The 15,560-nt window shown below is 36.0% G+C and overlaps 1 protein-coding gene across 1 annotated transcript in view; it reads left to right on the top strand.

The window, feature by feature from the left end:
* LOC306873989 (myotubularin-related protein 13-like) overlaps positions 1-15,560 on the top strand; it is a 131,046-nt gene that overhangs the window by 66,952 nt on the left and 48,534 nt on the right. The window contains 3 exon segments of the mRNA XM_079423630.1: positions 202-406; positions 1,993-2,102; positions 2,899-3,048. Of these exon segments, the coding sequence (XP_079279756.1) occupies positions 202-406; positions 1,993-2,102; positions 2,899-3,048 (465 nt within the window).

The raw sequence follows: 15,560 nt of genomic DNA on the forward strand, positions 1-15,560 counted from the left end.
GGGTATTGGAAATTTTCACTCACAGTATACAAAAGCACGAATGACTGCTAAAAGCACATTTTCACAGTGGAGGTTGTAGTGCTCATAGAGTTATGTTCTTGATGGCTGATGGTGAACTTTTTCCAATTTCTACAAGGAAAAACATTAAGCTGCAGCTCTTAATGTTGAATTTAGACAGTTGTTTTGACATGCATTCTGTAGGAGAACCCAAACCCCCACATGGCCTTCCAGAAAGTGCCTCGGCCCACCGAGGGCTCACACCTGCGGGTGCATGTGGTGCCCTTTCCCTTGTTGGAGGAGGAGAGGGTGGAGGAGTTGATGCAGGAGGGCCTTGCCAAGCAGCACACCGCCTCTATCAGTACCCGTCCAGAGAGGAAGTGTGTGGTGCCTGCTGGACCACCTGTGGGTGAGTGAAAATAATATTATTATGTTACTTTATAAATTATTATATTAGCTAGTGGTGCATAAACTACTGGTCAAAAGTTTTCAGTGATTTAAGATTTTTTTGTTTTTGAATGAAACCTCTTATGCACACTAATGCTGCATTTAAATGATAAATATACAGTAAAACAGTAATTTTGTAAAACTATTATTAATTAAACTGTTTTCATTTTTTTTTATAAATTTTCAAATGTCATTTATTCCTGTGATGCAAAGCTGAATTTTCAGCGTCATTACTTCAGTCTTCAGTGTCACATGATCCTTCAGAAATCATTCTAATATGCTGATTTGCTGCTCAGTTACAGTATTGTCAATTATTTGTGCTCAGTTACTAATAATGTTTTTTTATTTTTGTGATACTTTTTTTACAGGATTCTTTGATGTATCAAATGTTTGGAAGAACAGCATTTATTTGAAATAGAAAGATTAAACAGTAGAAACATTATATATGTGTTTACTGTTACTTTTGTGTATTTTAATGCATCCCTGCTAAAAAAAAATGCATTTCTTTCCAAAAGTTATTTTAAACTTTAATAATATTTCACAATATTACTATTTTTAACGAATAAAATGCAGACTTTCAAAAAATTCTTAATATTTCAAACTTTTGACTGGCAGTGTGTGGGCAGTGCTAAAATGATTTAAATTTTTAAAACGCATAAAAAGGTAATTATCATAATGCCACTTAACAAATTACAAAATGAATAAATATGTTGTTCTAATTACAACCCGAATTCTGGAAATGTTGGGACGTTCTTTTTTTATTTGAATAAAATTAAAACTAAAAGACTTTCAAATCGCATGAGCCAATATGTTATTCACAATAGAACATAGAGAACATAACAAATGTTTAAACAGAGAAATATTACACTTTTATCCACTAAATGAGCTCATTTCAAATTTGATGCCTGCTACAGGTCTCAAAAAAGTTGGCACGGGGACAACAAAATGCAAAAAAAAAAGCAAGAAATTTTGAAAAGATTCAGCTGGGAGAACATCTAGCAACTGATTAAGTTAATTGACATCAGGTCTGTAACATGATAAAAGGGATGTCTTACAGAGGCAGAGTCTCTCAGAAGTAAAGATGGGCAGAGGCTCAGCAAAGGTCAGCATGATTCGGAAGTTAAGTTTAATTTTGTTCAAGACAGACAATTATTATACAATATGTGTTTGGCAGACAAAAACGGTTCTAAACCTCTGATTTACTTATTTGTTAAGTAATTTTAAAAAATGTACAACTGTTGATCATTAATGCAGAATAAACCTTGACAAGGGTGATCAGGATCCTAATGTAAAACACAGAGGTCTTTTATCATCCTGAATAATTTGATTATTTTTGAAAGGGGTTAGTTATTGACACTGGTGCCTTTTTTTTTCTTTTGACCTGTTATAATAGCAATAAGCCACTTAAGATGGTGTGTGACAGTGATTTTTATCACAGTTAAGGCATTTACAGTATAAATGCTTCTCTTTGTGTTGTGTATAACAATACTGCTTTACCACGGTTAAGTCAGTCTAATGCATTGCTATCTGTTCTTGTCTTTTATGCAGTGTCTATCATGGGCAAGCTCAGCTCAGTTTTTAACAGCGCTCGTAGACTGGAGGTGGTCCGGACGTGCATCGGTTTCATCTTCGACAACAAGACGCTGGAGACAGAGAAGGTGATGCAATCATTTCTGTGATGACAGAAGGATTAAACCCACACATTCACTTGCACATCTGGAAAAAGACAGCATGCAGATTAGCATGCATTAGTGATGGCATTCGCAGCACGATAAGCAAAGCTCTCCAGCTGCAAGTCGTACAAACGTAGGAGGAAAGGGGTGAACAAACAGTCACACATATTCTTCTAATTTCCCTACCCTTATCACTAATACTAATATTATTCTAACATTAACCGTGACTGCTGTTTGTCTAAAGCATCTTAACATTTTTTAGGCTAAATAACTCTGTGCAAATTACCTGTAGCAAAGGAAATCTGCTCACAGAGGATGTTTGGAGCCTGCCATCATTTCTGATCTATCTCCAGTGTGTTTGTATTGGAATGGTAGCCAGCTACCTGCACACATTTTAGTTTAAATTGTAGGTTATACAATGCAAGCTTGCATCCCTTTACAGTTGTAAAAATGTTGTGCTTGCAGCTTAATGGCTTCTCCGAGCCAGTAAAGACATCACCTCCACACAACCTCTACTCCATCAGCCCGAGTAAACCTGAGCGGAGGGTGCTGCCTCCGTCTAGACTTAAAATCTCATCAATAACAACCGTTCTGGAATTTTAACTATAGGTCAGAGGTCAACTGGCTGGATTTAGCCGGAGCGATTGCGCCCTTTGCATGCGCGTATACAAGCGAACCACTTCTGCATCCAGATGAGGGCGGCCCAGTCTGGTTTAGTTGGAAGGTGAGCACTTAAAAAGCATATGTTTTAGTAATGTCTTGACGCTGCTGTTTCTTTCAGACACTCCCTGCAGCTCTTCGGGCCCTGAAAGGCAAAGCAGCACGCCAGTGCCTGACCGAAGAGCTCAGCCACCACGTGCAGCAGAACCGTGCTATCCTGGACCACCAGCAGTTTGATCATATCGTTCGCATGATGAACTGCGCTCTACAGGTGGGCATCAGTATTACCAGAATTTATTACCACAGCGACCTAAAAGCAAAAGCAAAAGCACCAGAGCAGTTAGTCAAGTAATAAGATTACTCCTGCCAGAGTTCCAGATCGCAAAATACAGGAATGCTGCAACACTAAAAACATTGGATTTTAGTTTTTCAGTGCAGAGATTCCTGCGGTGTTATTTAGTGTTTGCCATTGCAAAAAAAAAAAAAAAAAAGCATTTGCAAAATACTGATTATTTTCAAACTGTAGTATTTGGGAGAAATCCCCAAAAACCTTGACTTTTTTTTTTTTTTTAATTAAAGTTAAAATACAAATACTAAATGCACTTTTATTTTAAATAAATTGTAATTTATTTTAATAACTGTTAAAAAAAATAATAAAACAAAATACATATATATATATATATGTGTGTGTAAAAAATATCTAAAAATAATGCTTATATGTTACTTTACTGGCCAACGGAGCGAACCAACCCCGTGACGTCACACGTGGTGGTACTGCAAGATGGCGGCGCCCTTGCTCCAAAAGCTATAACAAAACATATTTTTTTCTTTAAAAAGGTTACATTAATCGTGTTTGTTATATATTTTTTTATTAAAGTGGAAATCGCTTTACTAAATAATGTAAACTTAACTGACTGCTTCACTTCCACTTTAAGGGTAAACCACAAATTGCCATTTAGGGGAAATCTGCAGCTCTTTGTTGTCCCTTTAAAATACTGCCGACGGGACCTCCTGATAGGATCCGTGACGTAAAGTAGGTTATTAATTAAACGCAAAGCCTGGAGTCTTTTTAGAAAGGGAACAGCAGATTTAGTGTTAAACAAACATGTCTGACAAGGCAAATCGAAATGAACCTTTTAGTTTCAAAGTTCCAGATTTTTCCAGAATTTTTCAGCCAGCATTAAGTCAGCATGAATTATTGCAGTACTGATTTATTACCCTGTAGCATATAATGCTGTTTGAATTCAGAAAAGTATTATTTATTGTGAAAGTTTGGTACAGCTTACTGATCTACAAGTTTAGTGCTTCCTGTAAGAGGGATGTTTGATGTATGTTAAGTTGTTTTTGCGTAACTTTGTCTTTCTTGTCATAGCACCTCATGACTTATGTTGTGTTAGTTCATTACATTCCTTTATAAGCGGTCACATTGCTATTAATCTCAGAGTAGGGTCCCACTGGTAGTTCCTCGTGTTTTACTACTTCACGTCGGTGTGGCTGGGGGGATTTTAATGATGCTGTGCAGTTTAAACAGCTTGTGACTTTTATAGAGTCACTGGACATTCCGAACATACTTTCGTCAAAATAATACAGACCAGCTTGGGCCGTGGATGTCAACATCTGCAGCCGAGCAGAGCAGGGTTGTTAGATCAGAAATATTTGAAAACAAAATTTCAAGAAAATCTACATTTATATATATAAAAAATTCAAACCCAAAACAGATGAAATGGTTTCGTATAGTTGTGTCATCTGATAGCTAAGCTGTATGTAGGTCTGTAATGTATTGTTTTCCATTGGGAGATGAGATGCATATGGTGAGCAGCTTTCAAAAGATGAAATGCACGCGCTATCAGTCATCAGAGTCTGTTAATCGAGATGAGAGACAGAAACAAGCCTGAGCAAGAGTGATTTCATGTAGATCTCCAGAGACTGTGTCAAGGACAAAGGTATTTTGGCACAAAAAGGCAACACAATGACATAGAACAGGGATAAAGATGACAAGCTATATGAAGAACATATGGATAGTCCATTTGTCTGATAGTCAATGATTATTTTTTTTAAACTTGAGCACAGCACTGACCTAAAAATACCAATAACAATTAATACAGTTTTAAAAATCAGACAAACCCCCCCCCAGGGTTAACAAAACTAATTGGAAATTTTGGGGATTTTTTTTATTTCCTTACCTTGTTCAATGTGGTGTTCCCAGTCAAAAATGGCTGGCCTATGATTTTTTTTTTTTTTTTTTAATATCTGATGACTGTAATGAAAATGAGTGTTAAATATAAAAATATGACATGAAAACATGAACACATTATTAGATGTTAGACTTTATGCCAATAAACTGAAACCCATTCTATGACACTTCCTATGGTGTTAATCAGATAACCTAGATACATAAGATAAACGTAACATTACAACTTGTATCTGCACAAAAGGATGCACAGGCCTGAACTTTAAGTTACGCGCTATAGCGAGAGAGAGAGAGAGAGAGAGCTCCCGCCACGATGCGCTTTCAACAACGCGCTGAAACACGGGTAAGGACAGAATTTACTATAGATTTCATATCCCATAAAGTTCTCATTATAATGCTTATGTCATTAATGTTTATGGCAGATTTGTGCTATATTTTCATCTACATTATCAAGTGATTCTTAATATCGTCTGCCTGTTTTCGAACCCATAGGAAGTACGAAAGCAATTTTAATTGAAGTATGCCGACTGTTGAACAAATATGATGGAAAAAAAAGCACTGCTGCATTATTATAGGGTCAGTATTTTTTAAATATTTTTTTATTTTAAAAGAATATCAGTATTTTTATTTTAACAGAAACATCTAAAAGCAACATGACCGTCTCAAATAACTCAATTTCGGGCATTGAACTAAACACTGGAAATATGCAGCGCATTCAGCATGTAAATAAATGTTAATATCCCAACGCATCCTGGCCAAATTCCCTCTACTGGCCCTTGTCTATCATGGCCTCCTAATAATCCCCATCCACTTGATTGGCTCTATCACTCTCTCCTCTCCACCTGTAGCTGGTGTGTGGTGAGCGCACTGGCGCCGTTGTGCTGTGGCTGCCGTCGCATCATCCAACTGGATGCTGCACACTGGTGGTGGTTGAGGAGAGACCCCCCACATGATTGTAAAGCGCTTTGGGTGTACAGCAATACACAATAAGGCGCTATATAAATGCTTCATTCATTCATTTATTCATTCATCCTATATTAGATTAATCAGATATGTATGTAGCTAACCCAGACATCACCACGTGACTTCAAAGCTTTTCTCTCTTCTCACAACTATACTTGAACCACATGCTGTTGCAAGCTAAACAATCAGAGCTCAGGGTGCCGCCCAAAGTGCTGCTAGAACCAATCAGAATTGTATTTATTTTATTTTTTTTCCCCCAACGATCATCGTTTTCATGATCGATCATCGCTGTCACGGCAGAGTACTCGATCGCTGTTGCACATTCCTAAACTATAACCATCATGGCACAGAGGAATGACATTTTGCTTTTAGAATTTTTTTTCAGATGATTAAAATCAACAGCCAATCAAAATCCATCCTGCTTTAAAGAGCTTGAGCATTTAAAGCGACAGTGACATGACTGTGGCGAACGCTTATGATGAAGAGAATGTTGTCATCCATTGGTGTGGACATTAATATAGTTATCATTATAGTTATAGCTCTTGTGGTGAACATGCCTTTACAACAGTTTCTAGAAGGAATATTCTCCTCCTCTTTGAATGGAGATCAGTTACTACCGTACCTGTTGGAAACTTTTTTTGTTTTGTTTTATGTAGGACATAAATCTTCCACCTCAGATATGGCTGCAGAGCTGTACTACTTCTTTTTCACTGACATTTAGGTATCGTCAGTGGAAAGATTCATTCTCCTTGGAGAGTTTGGTATTTGAGATTTATCGGGGAGCTCACATTTATTTTAGGTTCCTGACAGGTATGCGCTGTTTTCGAAGAACAAAACTTGAATAGCAGCAAATAATGTGAGTTTATAGCCTAAATATTGGATCATCTTGCTCACAAGATCAGGGAAAGCATCACAAGAATGTTTTAATCATTTTGCTGTGATAATATAGCACTGCTATATTCTGCAAAGACAACAAGCGTTATAAAAGCTCTTCACATTTTCGGGATAGTTTGTCATGACTTGGTCTCATGTGTGGCGCCGAGGTCAATGGATGTGTCTCAGTTGAGCTGTAAGACAAATAAAAATAGCAGATTCCCTGGACACCCTAATTGCTTACATATTACTTTGTGGATGCTCTCATCGACAGACAGCAGAGACGCCGGTGATTACTTGAGTTGATGTTTTTTGTTATTACATCTACACTAAGAATAGCTGGAGATGTAATTGCACAGAAACGGACATTTTTACCATAAATCTATTCTTGTTTTTGATTTCTTTTTTTCTGACTCAGTGAAATTGTCACATCGTTTTTTTTTTTTTTTTATGAAGTTGCTATGTTTGATTTATATGTAAACGGCAAGTGATGCAACAAACTAGAATGTTCCCTTTATGAACTAAATGTTCTAAACTGCAAAGTGAACACAGCAATAATAAAGCTGTCTAGTTGTTCACCACATTACACAACCTAGTTTAATCTAGTTTTGTCGTGCATTTTACTTTCTTACAATATAGATATGGTGTAAAATTTATATTTATTTAGGGCTATTATTGTCCTAGTGACAAGAGGGTTTTCATGTGTCCTTCACGCCAAGGGTTTTCAAACTTTCTTACAATTTGATGTAAACTGTGAGTGCTAAGGGGTTCATGGAAACATTCATGGAAAAAAGATTTAAAAATTAGAATAAATAAGAGTAAATACGTATACAGTATAATATAATAAGTAGAAAAATTATGTAACTTAATATCAGTTAACTTAATATATATATATATTTTTTAATTTTCCATATTGTATTTTAGACATATTTATAATATCAATTTTTAACAGTATAAATTGGGTACCGTGTATAATATACAACTGTATATATATACCTTACGATTCTGCATTTATTTGGTAAACTAAGTAAAAATACAATTAATTAGATCATGTATTCTTTATAATAATCGAGAACAAAAGCATCAGAATAAGCAAATATTTATTTGATAAATTAATCAGATTAAGTCACAAAAGGAAAGGAAGGAAAATATGCAAATACTTAAACCTGTGTGCATTCGATTAGGATTTCTGATAGCAGCGAGGGTCATAGGAATAAATCACACACCCCAACGCTGACAAACATTCCTTGAATCATCACATTGCTTTTGTTTAAAAGCTAGATGACATTTATTGTTTTTCCCCAAGTGTTTGTTATTATATGTAGACAATATAATTGTCATCCGTACATGCGCATGACCTCTGGTGTCTGGACTCTGGCTCCATCTGTTTGAGGTCGGCAGCTTTGCGTACTGCAGTGTGTGACAGATGTGGAAGAAGACGGAGCCATGGTACCACATCCCTCCTTCGCAAAGCTGGTGATCCCAGCAGAGCTAGCCAGATTTTACGCAACTTCTCGGAAAATCAGAGAGCTGTTAACACATATTTGTTGTGCATTCTTTGAGTGTTTGCTGTTGACGACTGTTGACATAAAGGACACCTCCCGGTTTGATTTCAGATGTAAGAATGGAGCCCGAGTCAGTGCTCTTGAACTGTACTTATCTCGCCAGACAATAAATACGATTAAATACCTCATCATTTTTAAAACAAGCTCATAACAAGCCCATTAATAAGGCTAATTTACAGAGTCTTGTTTTTTCTGCTGTGTGTTTCGTCCAGCTGCGGCGGGTTCTGGAGCTGAATGTTGTGCAAGCCCAGCAGAGGTCTGGCATGCGATGAAGTGGAGATGCACTATGGCATCCCAGTCATTTCCTGTGCCGCAGGGTTATGGGCCAACTCTGGCCTGCTTTATCGGCGGGGGGCCCTTGCAAACACTTACTCAGCCTGTCAGTCACACGCACATTTGTTTTATGCTGTGCTGGGGTGAAGGGAAGCGGATCAGAGCTTTGCACGTCCACTCTGAATGGCTGAAGAAAAACAAAATGAAGACTTTGGAGTGGCCTAGTCAAAGTCCTGACCTGAATCCTATTGAGATGCTGTGGCATGACCTTAAAAAGACCTCGAAAACCCTCCAATGTGGCTGAATTACAACAATTCTGCCAAGATGAGTGGCCAAAACTCCTCCACAGCGCTGTAACGGACTCATCGCAAGTTATGGCAAACGCTTGATTGCAGTTGTTGCTGCTAAGGGTGGTCCAACCAGTTATTAGGTTTAGGGGGCAAGCACTTTTTCACACAGGGCCATGTGGGTTTGGATTTTGTTTTCCCTTCATAATAAAAAACTGCATGTTGTGTTTACTTGTGTTATCTTTGATTAATATTTAAAAAAAAAAATTGATGATCTGAAACATTAAAGTGTGACAAACATTCAAAAAAAAAAAAAAAAAAATCAGGAAGGGGGCCAACACTTTTTCACACCACTGTAAAAGTTATATTATATTTTAATTAAAGTTTATTAAAAAGAGAAACATTATCATAAACATTTGAATATTTATTTTTTATTATACCAAATTCCATTATTTTATTATATTATATCAACTACGTAGTTCACTAAGAAGAGAAATATTATTTTGTTATTTTGTGCATGATTCCAGCGTGACATATTCCAAACTATGTCACTTTTTTTTTACCTCTTGTGAGTTTGCAGGTATGTATTATGGACTTCACAATATTTTAAAATATTATATTATATTAACTAGTAAAGTTTGTCAAAGAGAAACTTTTTAAATAATTGTAAATATTAGAATAATCATAATATTTAAAATAAGTTCACTGTCTTTTCAGGAAATGATATAGCCCTATTTTACTGTATGTTTCTAAGCTAAATATGAATAAATTAGACACAAAACGCATGACACAAAACCGCTTTAGTTCTAGTTATTATAAGAACTAAAAAATAAAATAACGGGAAATAACATGAAGATGGATACACAATGTCAGTTTTCATTTCAGGGTGAAATATCCCTTTAAAGTAAACTTGTTATCTGCGTATTCAGATGAGTTCTGTGACTGACAGATAAACTTTTGCAAGGCACACTGGGGTCTCACACCATCTTTTTTAAAGTCTAGGTCTAGGTGAACCACCTGCTGATTTAATTTCTTTTCCTCATTTGTCTGCAGTTGTTTTGCCACCGCTGCTTGTGAACTCTAGAGCAGGAGATCCATTGTGCTCAGTTCTTTTTCTTGGAAAAAGAGCATTCTGTGAATGATATCTGACTTTGCGGTCAGATGCACTTACACAATGCTCTGTGAAAGCTGCAAAAATAAATGAGCTGGGAAGCTGTGAAGTGCATCATTCCCATGTTGAACAAGTGCAGCTTCCCCAGGATGCCTTCCCATGAGGCCAGGTAAACAGGAGGAGGATTTCTGTTTGGCTCAGCCTCACTGACTTGACAAACAACTAAGATAGGATACGTTTTTGCAATAAAAGTAGTTAAATTCTTTGCAGAAAATGTATAATGCTTGCTTGCCCATATAAAAGCAATCACACTTTTAGATTGTTGATGGTTGCTGTGTGGTTGCTAAGATTTTCTGGGTGGTTGTTAGGGCGCTGCTTGTGTGTTCTGGCTGATTATTAGGGGATTCCTTACTGTAAGTGTGGTCTCTCTTTCAGCATCAGTGTGTGGGATTTGTTTTATCACTTGGCAAGCATAAATTTGATTGCTTTGAAAAGAAAACAAGCAACATTTGATATGTTAATAATTATGATTGTTTTTGAAAATGTCTCTTATGCTCATTGAGGGTGCAGTTGTTTAATCAAAAATACATATTATACATTACAATTTAAAATAATCTTTTCTATTTTAATATATTTTATTTTTAAATGGAATTCATTCTTGTCATGGTAAAGCTGTATTTTCAGCATCATTACTGCAGTCACCAGCGCCACACGATCCTTCAGAAATTAGTATAAAATGCTGATTTGATGCAGAATTATTGTTGGTGCTTAATTATTAATAATTGTTGAGAACAGTTTTTGCTAAATTCTTTTATTTTTTTTGGTGGAAACAATTATTAATAATTGATTTAGTGTGTCCTTGCTAAGTACTAATATTAATATCTCTCTGTTTTTTATTGATTTTTTTTTATCTGATTTACCCCAACATTTTTGAGTGGTAGTGTATCATGGTTTCCACTAGAAATATTGAGCAGCAAATCAGCACATTAGATACAGTAATTCAGCTTTGCATCACAGGAATAAATTACACTTTAAAATTAATTAAAATAGAAAACAGTTCCTTTAAGTTTATATATTTCACAATATATAAAATACAGTTTTACTGTATTTTTTGATAATATAAATGCAGCCTTTGTGAGCATGTCTTATTTCAGAAATCTTCATTACTTTTGACCAGTAGTGTATCATCTTTATACATTTTGCCCAAGTTGAAGTTTTAAACTGTGAGGAATAGTAAAAGCATGGTTTTTATACATTTAAATTGATCACAACTTCTGTTTTAGAGAAAAGCCACTTTGTCGTGAAGCCATTCCTAGAAAGCATTCAAAATAAAGCTTTTGGTTTAGAGGAAGGAGACACGTGCTGCCTCACAGCAGCTGCGAGTGCAACTATTTGAGTGAAACAGGATGCAAATGAGTCACATCATGTGACTGCAGATCCCATAGCAGACTGAACTATAGGGAACGACGTGTCTCATTCCACGTGCACTTCCATAGACACCACTCAGACCGCTCACACTTGTGCAGCAGCACGTATAGTTTGTGATGAATCACAGTCACTCAACATCCTCCCTCCTTCCTGGATGTGCTCTCCTGCAGCAGACAAACAGCACTCTACTGACCAGTCTTGACCTCTTGGTATTATTTTACATCATGAGTGGCATGTCTCATTACTGGCAGTTAAGTGTATGTGTGTGATTACTGTACATACAGTACTTGTACACCTTGAGGATGTGTCATATGGGTCTTTGACATATACAGTAAGAGTCTCCAGAATTAAAGTCCCCCTGTAGTTTTTTATGTTGTTTATTTGTCTATGTGGTGTTTTTAATATGCTTTTAGACAAACCATGTGCTTATCCATTAATCAACACCATTGCTGAGTATTTTCTCCTTAAAACTGTAGTTTCCCAAAGGCACTCCCAGAAATGCGGCTTGAAACATCCCTCGGTTTGCTAATTCACAAACCAATAACCAATCACTTCAAGGGATCGATTCCTATCACTAGCATGCAAAATATACCAATACCAGCACAAAACCAAACATAAATTAGAGCAAAAAACCCATGAAGCCGTGGTTTAATGTGAATTTAGAACCGCTAACTTGCATTATAACCCGCTGGAACAGTTTAAAAGTAGCCCGGAGTCAGACCCACCTCTCCCGCATCGGCGTATGTTCGCGGGCACGAATTAGAATCACAAACGGCTGCATTCAGTCTTAAAGGCATTTTGAGGACACAATGTCATCAAGTAAGTAACTTTAACGAATGTTACAGTATTCACTGTAGTTGTCCGCTAGCAAAAACATAGTTTTATCAGTCATTATCCGTGTATGCCATTGTTTCGCATTTACTACAGTTCAGTGGATCAGGAGGCGCTGGCTGGTGTGACTGAGTGGAGGTGGGGCTAATTTGCATATTCATAGATCAGCGTATAGTAAATGAGGCAAGGGTGTTGAGTTACATTCAAGCTATTTTAAGGCATGAGAAAATTATTTTCACAAGAAAAAACATTTAAATATGTCATTTTGATGATCAAAGATAAGTTTTAAGGGATAAAATATTTGACTACAGGGGGACTTTAAAATTGGTTTCATGTGGTCTTGAAAAACTTTTAATTAAACTTAAAAAAAAAAAAATTTAAATCTCTGTTTGCTATGTTTTTTTTGTTTTTTTTTAAACACCAAACTACAAACTTATCTATGCTACTTTATTCATTTTTGTAAACTTTTTCCAGTTTGGTGATTAAATCAACTGTTTTAGACCGCCGCTCGAGTTGAACATGACGCATCCAGTGTGTGTAATATCTGTTATAGATGCAGCACTGCGCTTTTGCTTCATGTGACAGCCATATTTTGCTGTTTTGATGAGATAATCATCAAGTATTCTAAAATAAAAGCAAATAAAGTGTGAAAGTATATATACAATATCCATATATATGTAATTTCAGTGCTCTGGCCTTTGTGTAGATTTTTAAATATGGCCATCTTTTAGTATGACTGTTGAAATAAAATGTGACCCTGGGCCACAAAACCAGTCATAAGGGTCAGTTTTTTTAAATAAATAATGAATAAATGAAGCTTAATAATTAAGCTTTCCATTGATGTATGGTTTATGATCGAACAATATTTGGCTGAGATGCAACTATTTGAAAATCTGGAATCTGAGGGTGCAAAAATCAAAATATTGAGAAAATCGCTTTTAAAGTTCTTCAAATTAAGTTACTAGCTATGCATATTACTAATCAAAAATTAAGTTTTGATATATTTATGGTAGGAAATTTACAAAATATCTTCATGGAACATCGTTACTTAATATCGTAATGATTTTTTTTTTGGCATAAAAGTAAAATTGATAATTTTGACCCATACAATGAATTGCTGGCTATTGCTACAAATATACCTATGCTACTCATGACAGGTTTTGTGGTCCAGGGTCACAAATGGTAACACTTAACCATTTGTAACATTAAGATTAGCCCGCACATGGGGTAAAAGGCACACGGGACTGATACAAAGGCTAAAATAATGTTTTTTTTTAATAATGTCTTAAGTTAATATTTGTTCAAAACAATCACTTTAGCAAAGTTTGTACTATTTTCTGCTTATTTTGAAAAATATAAGAATGAATTTTTGTTCAATAAATATACTGTCATTAAAATGTTAATATAAAAAAATATATTTTAAAATACAGAAACAAAAACATTTTAATAAGTAAAGATCCTGAAAGTATCGAAGGAGATCCAATAATAGTTGAATATATATTTACAGTAGTAACAACAAATTATATTTTATTATATGATATGATTAATATCATGTTTTTAAAAGTGACTAAACATGATTATCTCTAATATGGACACCCAACATAATATATGATATTTACCATCTGAATCTAACCATGTCATGTCAACAAATGGAAAAGTCAGCCATCTATTAATTATCATGTTAATTACTGTGCGCCTTTAGCCCCAACAGCAGAGGCGCTTTTTACCACAAATACCATACTTTTACATATTCTTTCGTTATTTAAAAACTGTTGCTTTAATTATCTTAAAGGGGACCTATTATGCAAAAATCACTTTTATAAGCTGTTTGAACACAGTTGTGTGGCCGCAGTGTGTGAAAACAACCAGCCTATATTTTAAGTAAACCTAATTTTTTTATAAAACCAATAAATCATAAACAGTCTTTCCAAATGACCGGTTTCAGATTCTCTCCCTCTGTTCACGTCACCGAGGGGAAATAGTCCCACCCATTTGTGACGCTCTCTGCCCTATTAGCATACACACAGCCCTGAGTGAGAAGCTGCGGTCCGCCATTACTGGAGATATATACACTGTCAGCGCCAAAGAGGCTTTACAAGTGTGTTTTGGGATGCACTAATGAACACAGGAGTCGCCATAATCTCCCCCCATCTGAGCCGAGGACACTGTGGTTAAATTTCATTTTCAAAGGAAATATCCCGGTAACGTCCCCTATATGTTTAGGAATAAATACCAAAGCTTCGCGTGCGAACTGCAGCTGCAAAGTAAGTATCACACGTTTGTTTTCCAAATTGCCTTTCTGAAAGAGCTTCTTGTCACTCTGTAAGGCTTATTACTAAAGCTATCATTGTCTCTGCCTGTTTTCACTGATGCTGCCTTCAAGTGCTGCCAGAATGATCGTGAGTAGGAATGTGGTAGTTAAAAGTTGCGTATGAAAGCAATGCGAGTCGATCGCTTTAAGTTGTCAAGCTCATAATCAGAAGTGGGACTTATAAAGTTTGCGATCGCATGAGATCGCGCTCCCCGTCTTTGTAATTCAGAAACGTGAATTTATTATGCACAGTATAATCAGATTACTGACTTTGAAACCGAGTAGTTTTCTGTAAAGATAACAGGCTTGTACTAATAGTGGAATGTTTGTTTGCAAAGGCTAGCACTGCTAATGTGGAGCTGGAGCTCTTGAAGCTCCGCCCTCTTCTCCTGGAGCAACAGCTCACTCGCATTTAAAGCAACACACTCAAAACAGTGCGTTTTGGCTCACACCCTAAAAGTGGCAATTTTAACAAGCTGTAAATTTATCTGTGGGGTATATTGAGCTAAAACTTCACATATACGCTCTGGGGACATCAGAGACTTATTTTACATCTTGTAAAAAGGGGTATAATAGGTCCCCTTTAAACAAAACTTTGTCTCAAAATATATGCATTAATTTTAGCGATTGTCATTTGCTACGTAAATCTACAACATTTTAAAAAACAAAATATTAGGTCAGGTGAGCACAGAATCAACTTTGCACTGCTGTGCGCGATCGCGTCAAGGATCAGACAAATATACACGTGCATCTTGAAAAGCGAATGTTTTGGAAAGTGCTACGCCACATTTTTGTGCCATCTAGTGGTTTAGATGAAAATAATATCAAAGGCACCTTTTCCCTCGGGGCGCATTTAGCCCTGTTGTACCTAATGTGTTAATTTCAACATTTACTATTACAAATACATTTAAAAAAAATTTAATTCTTCTTGTTAACTAAATTTTAATGAT

This window comes from Barbus barbus (genome assembly GCF_936440315.1).
Source record: "Barbus barbus genome assembly, chromosome: 1".
Classification (NCBI taxonomy): Eukaryota; Metazoa; Chordata; class Actinopteri; order Cypriniformes; family Cyprinidae; genus Barbus; species Barbus barbus.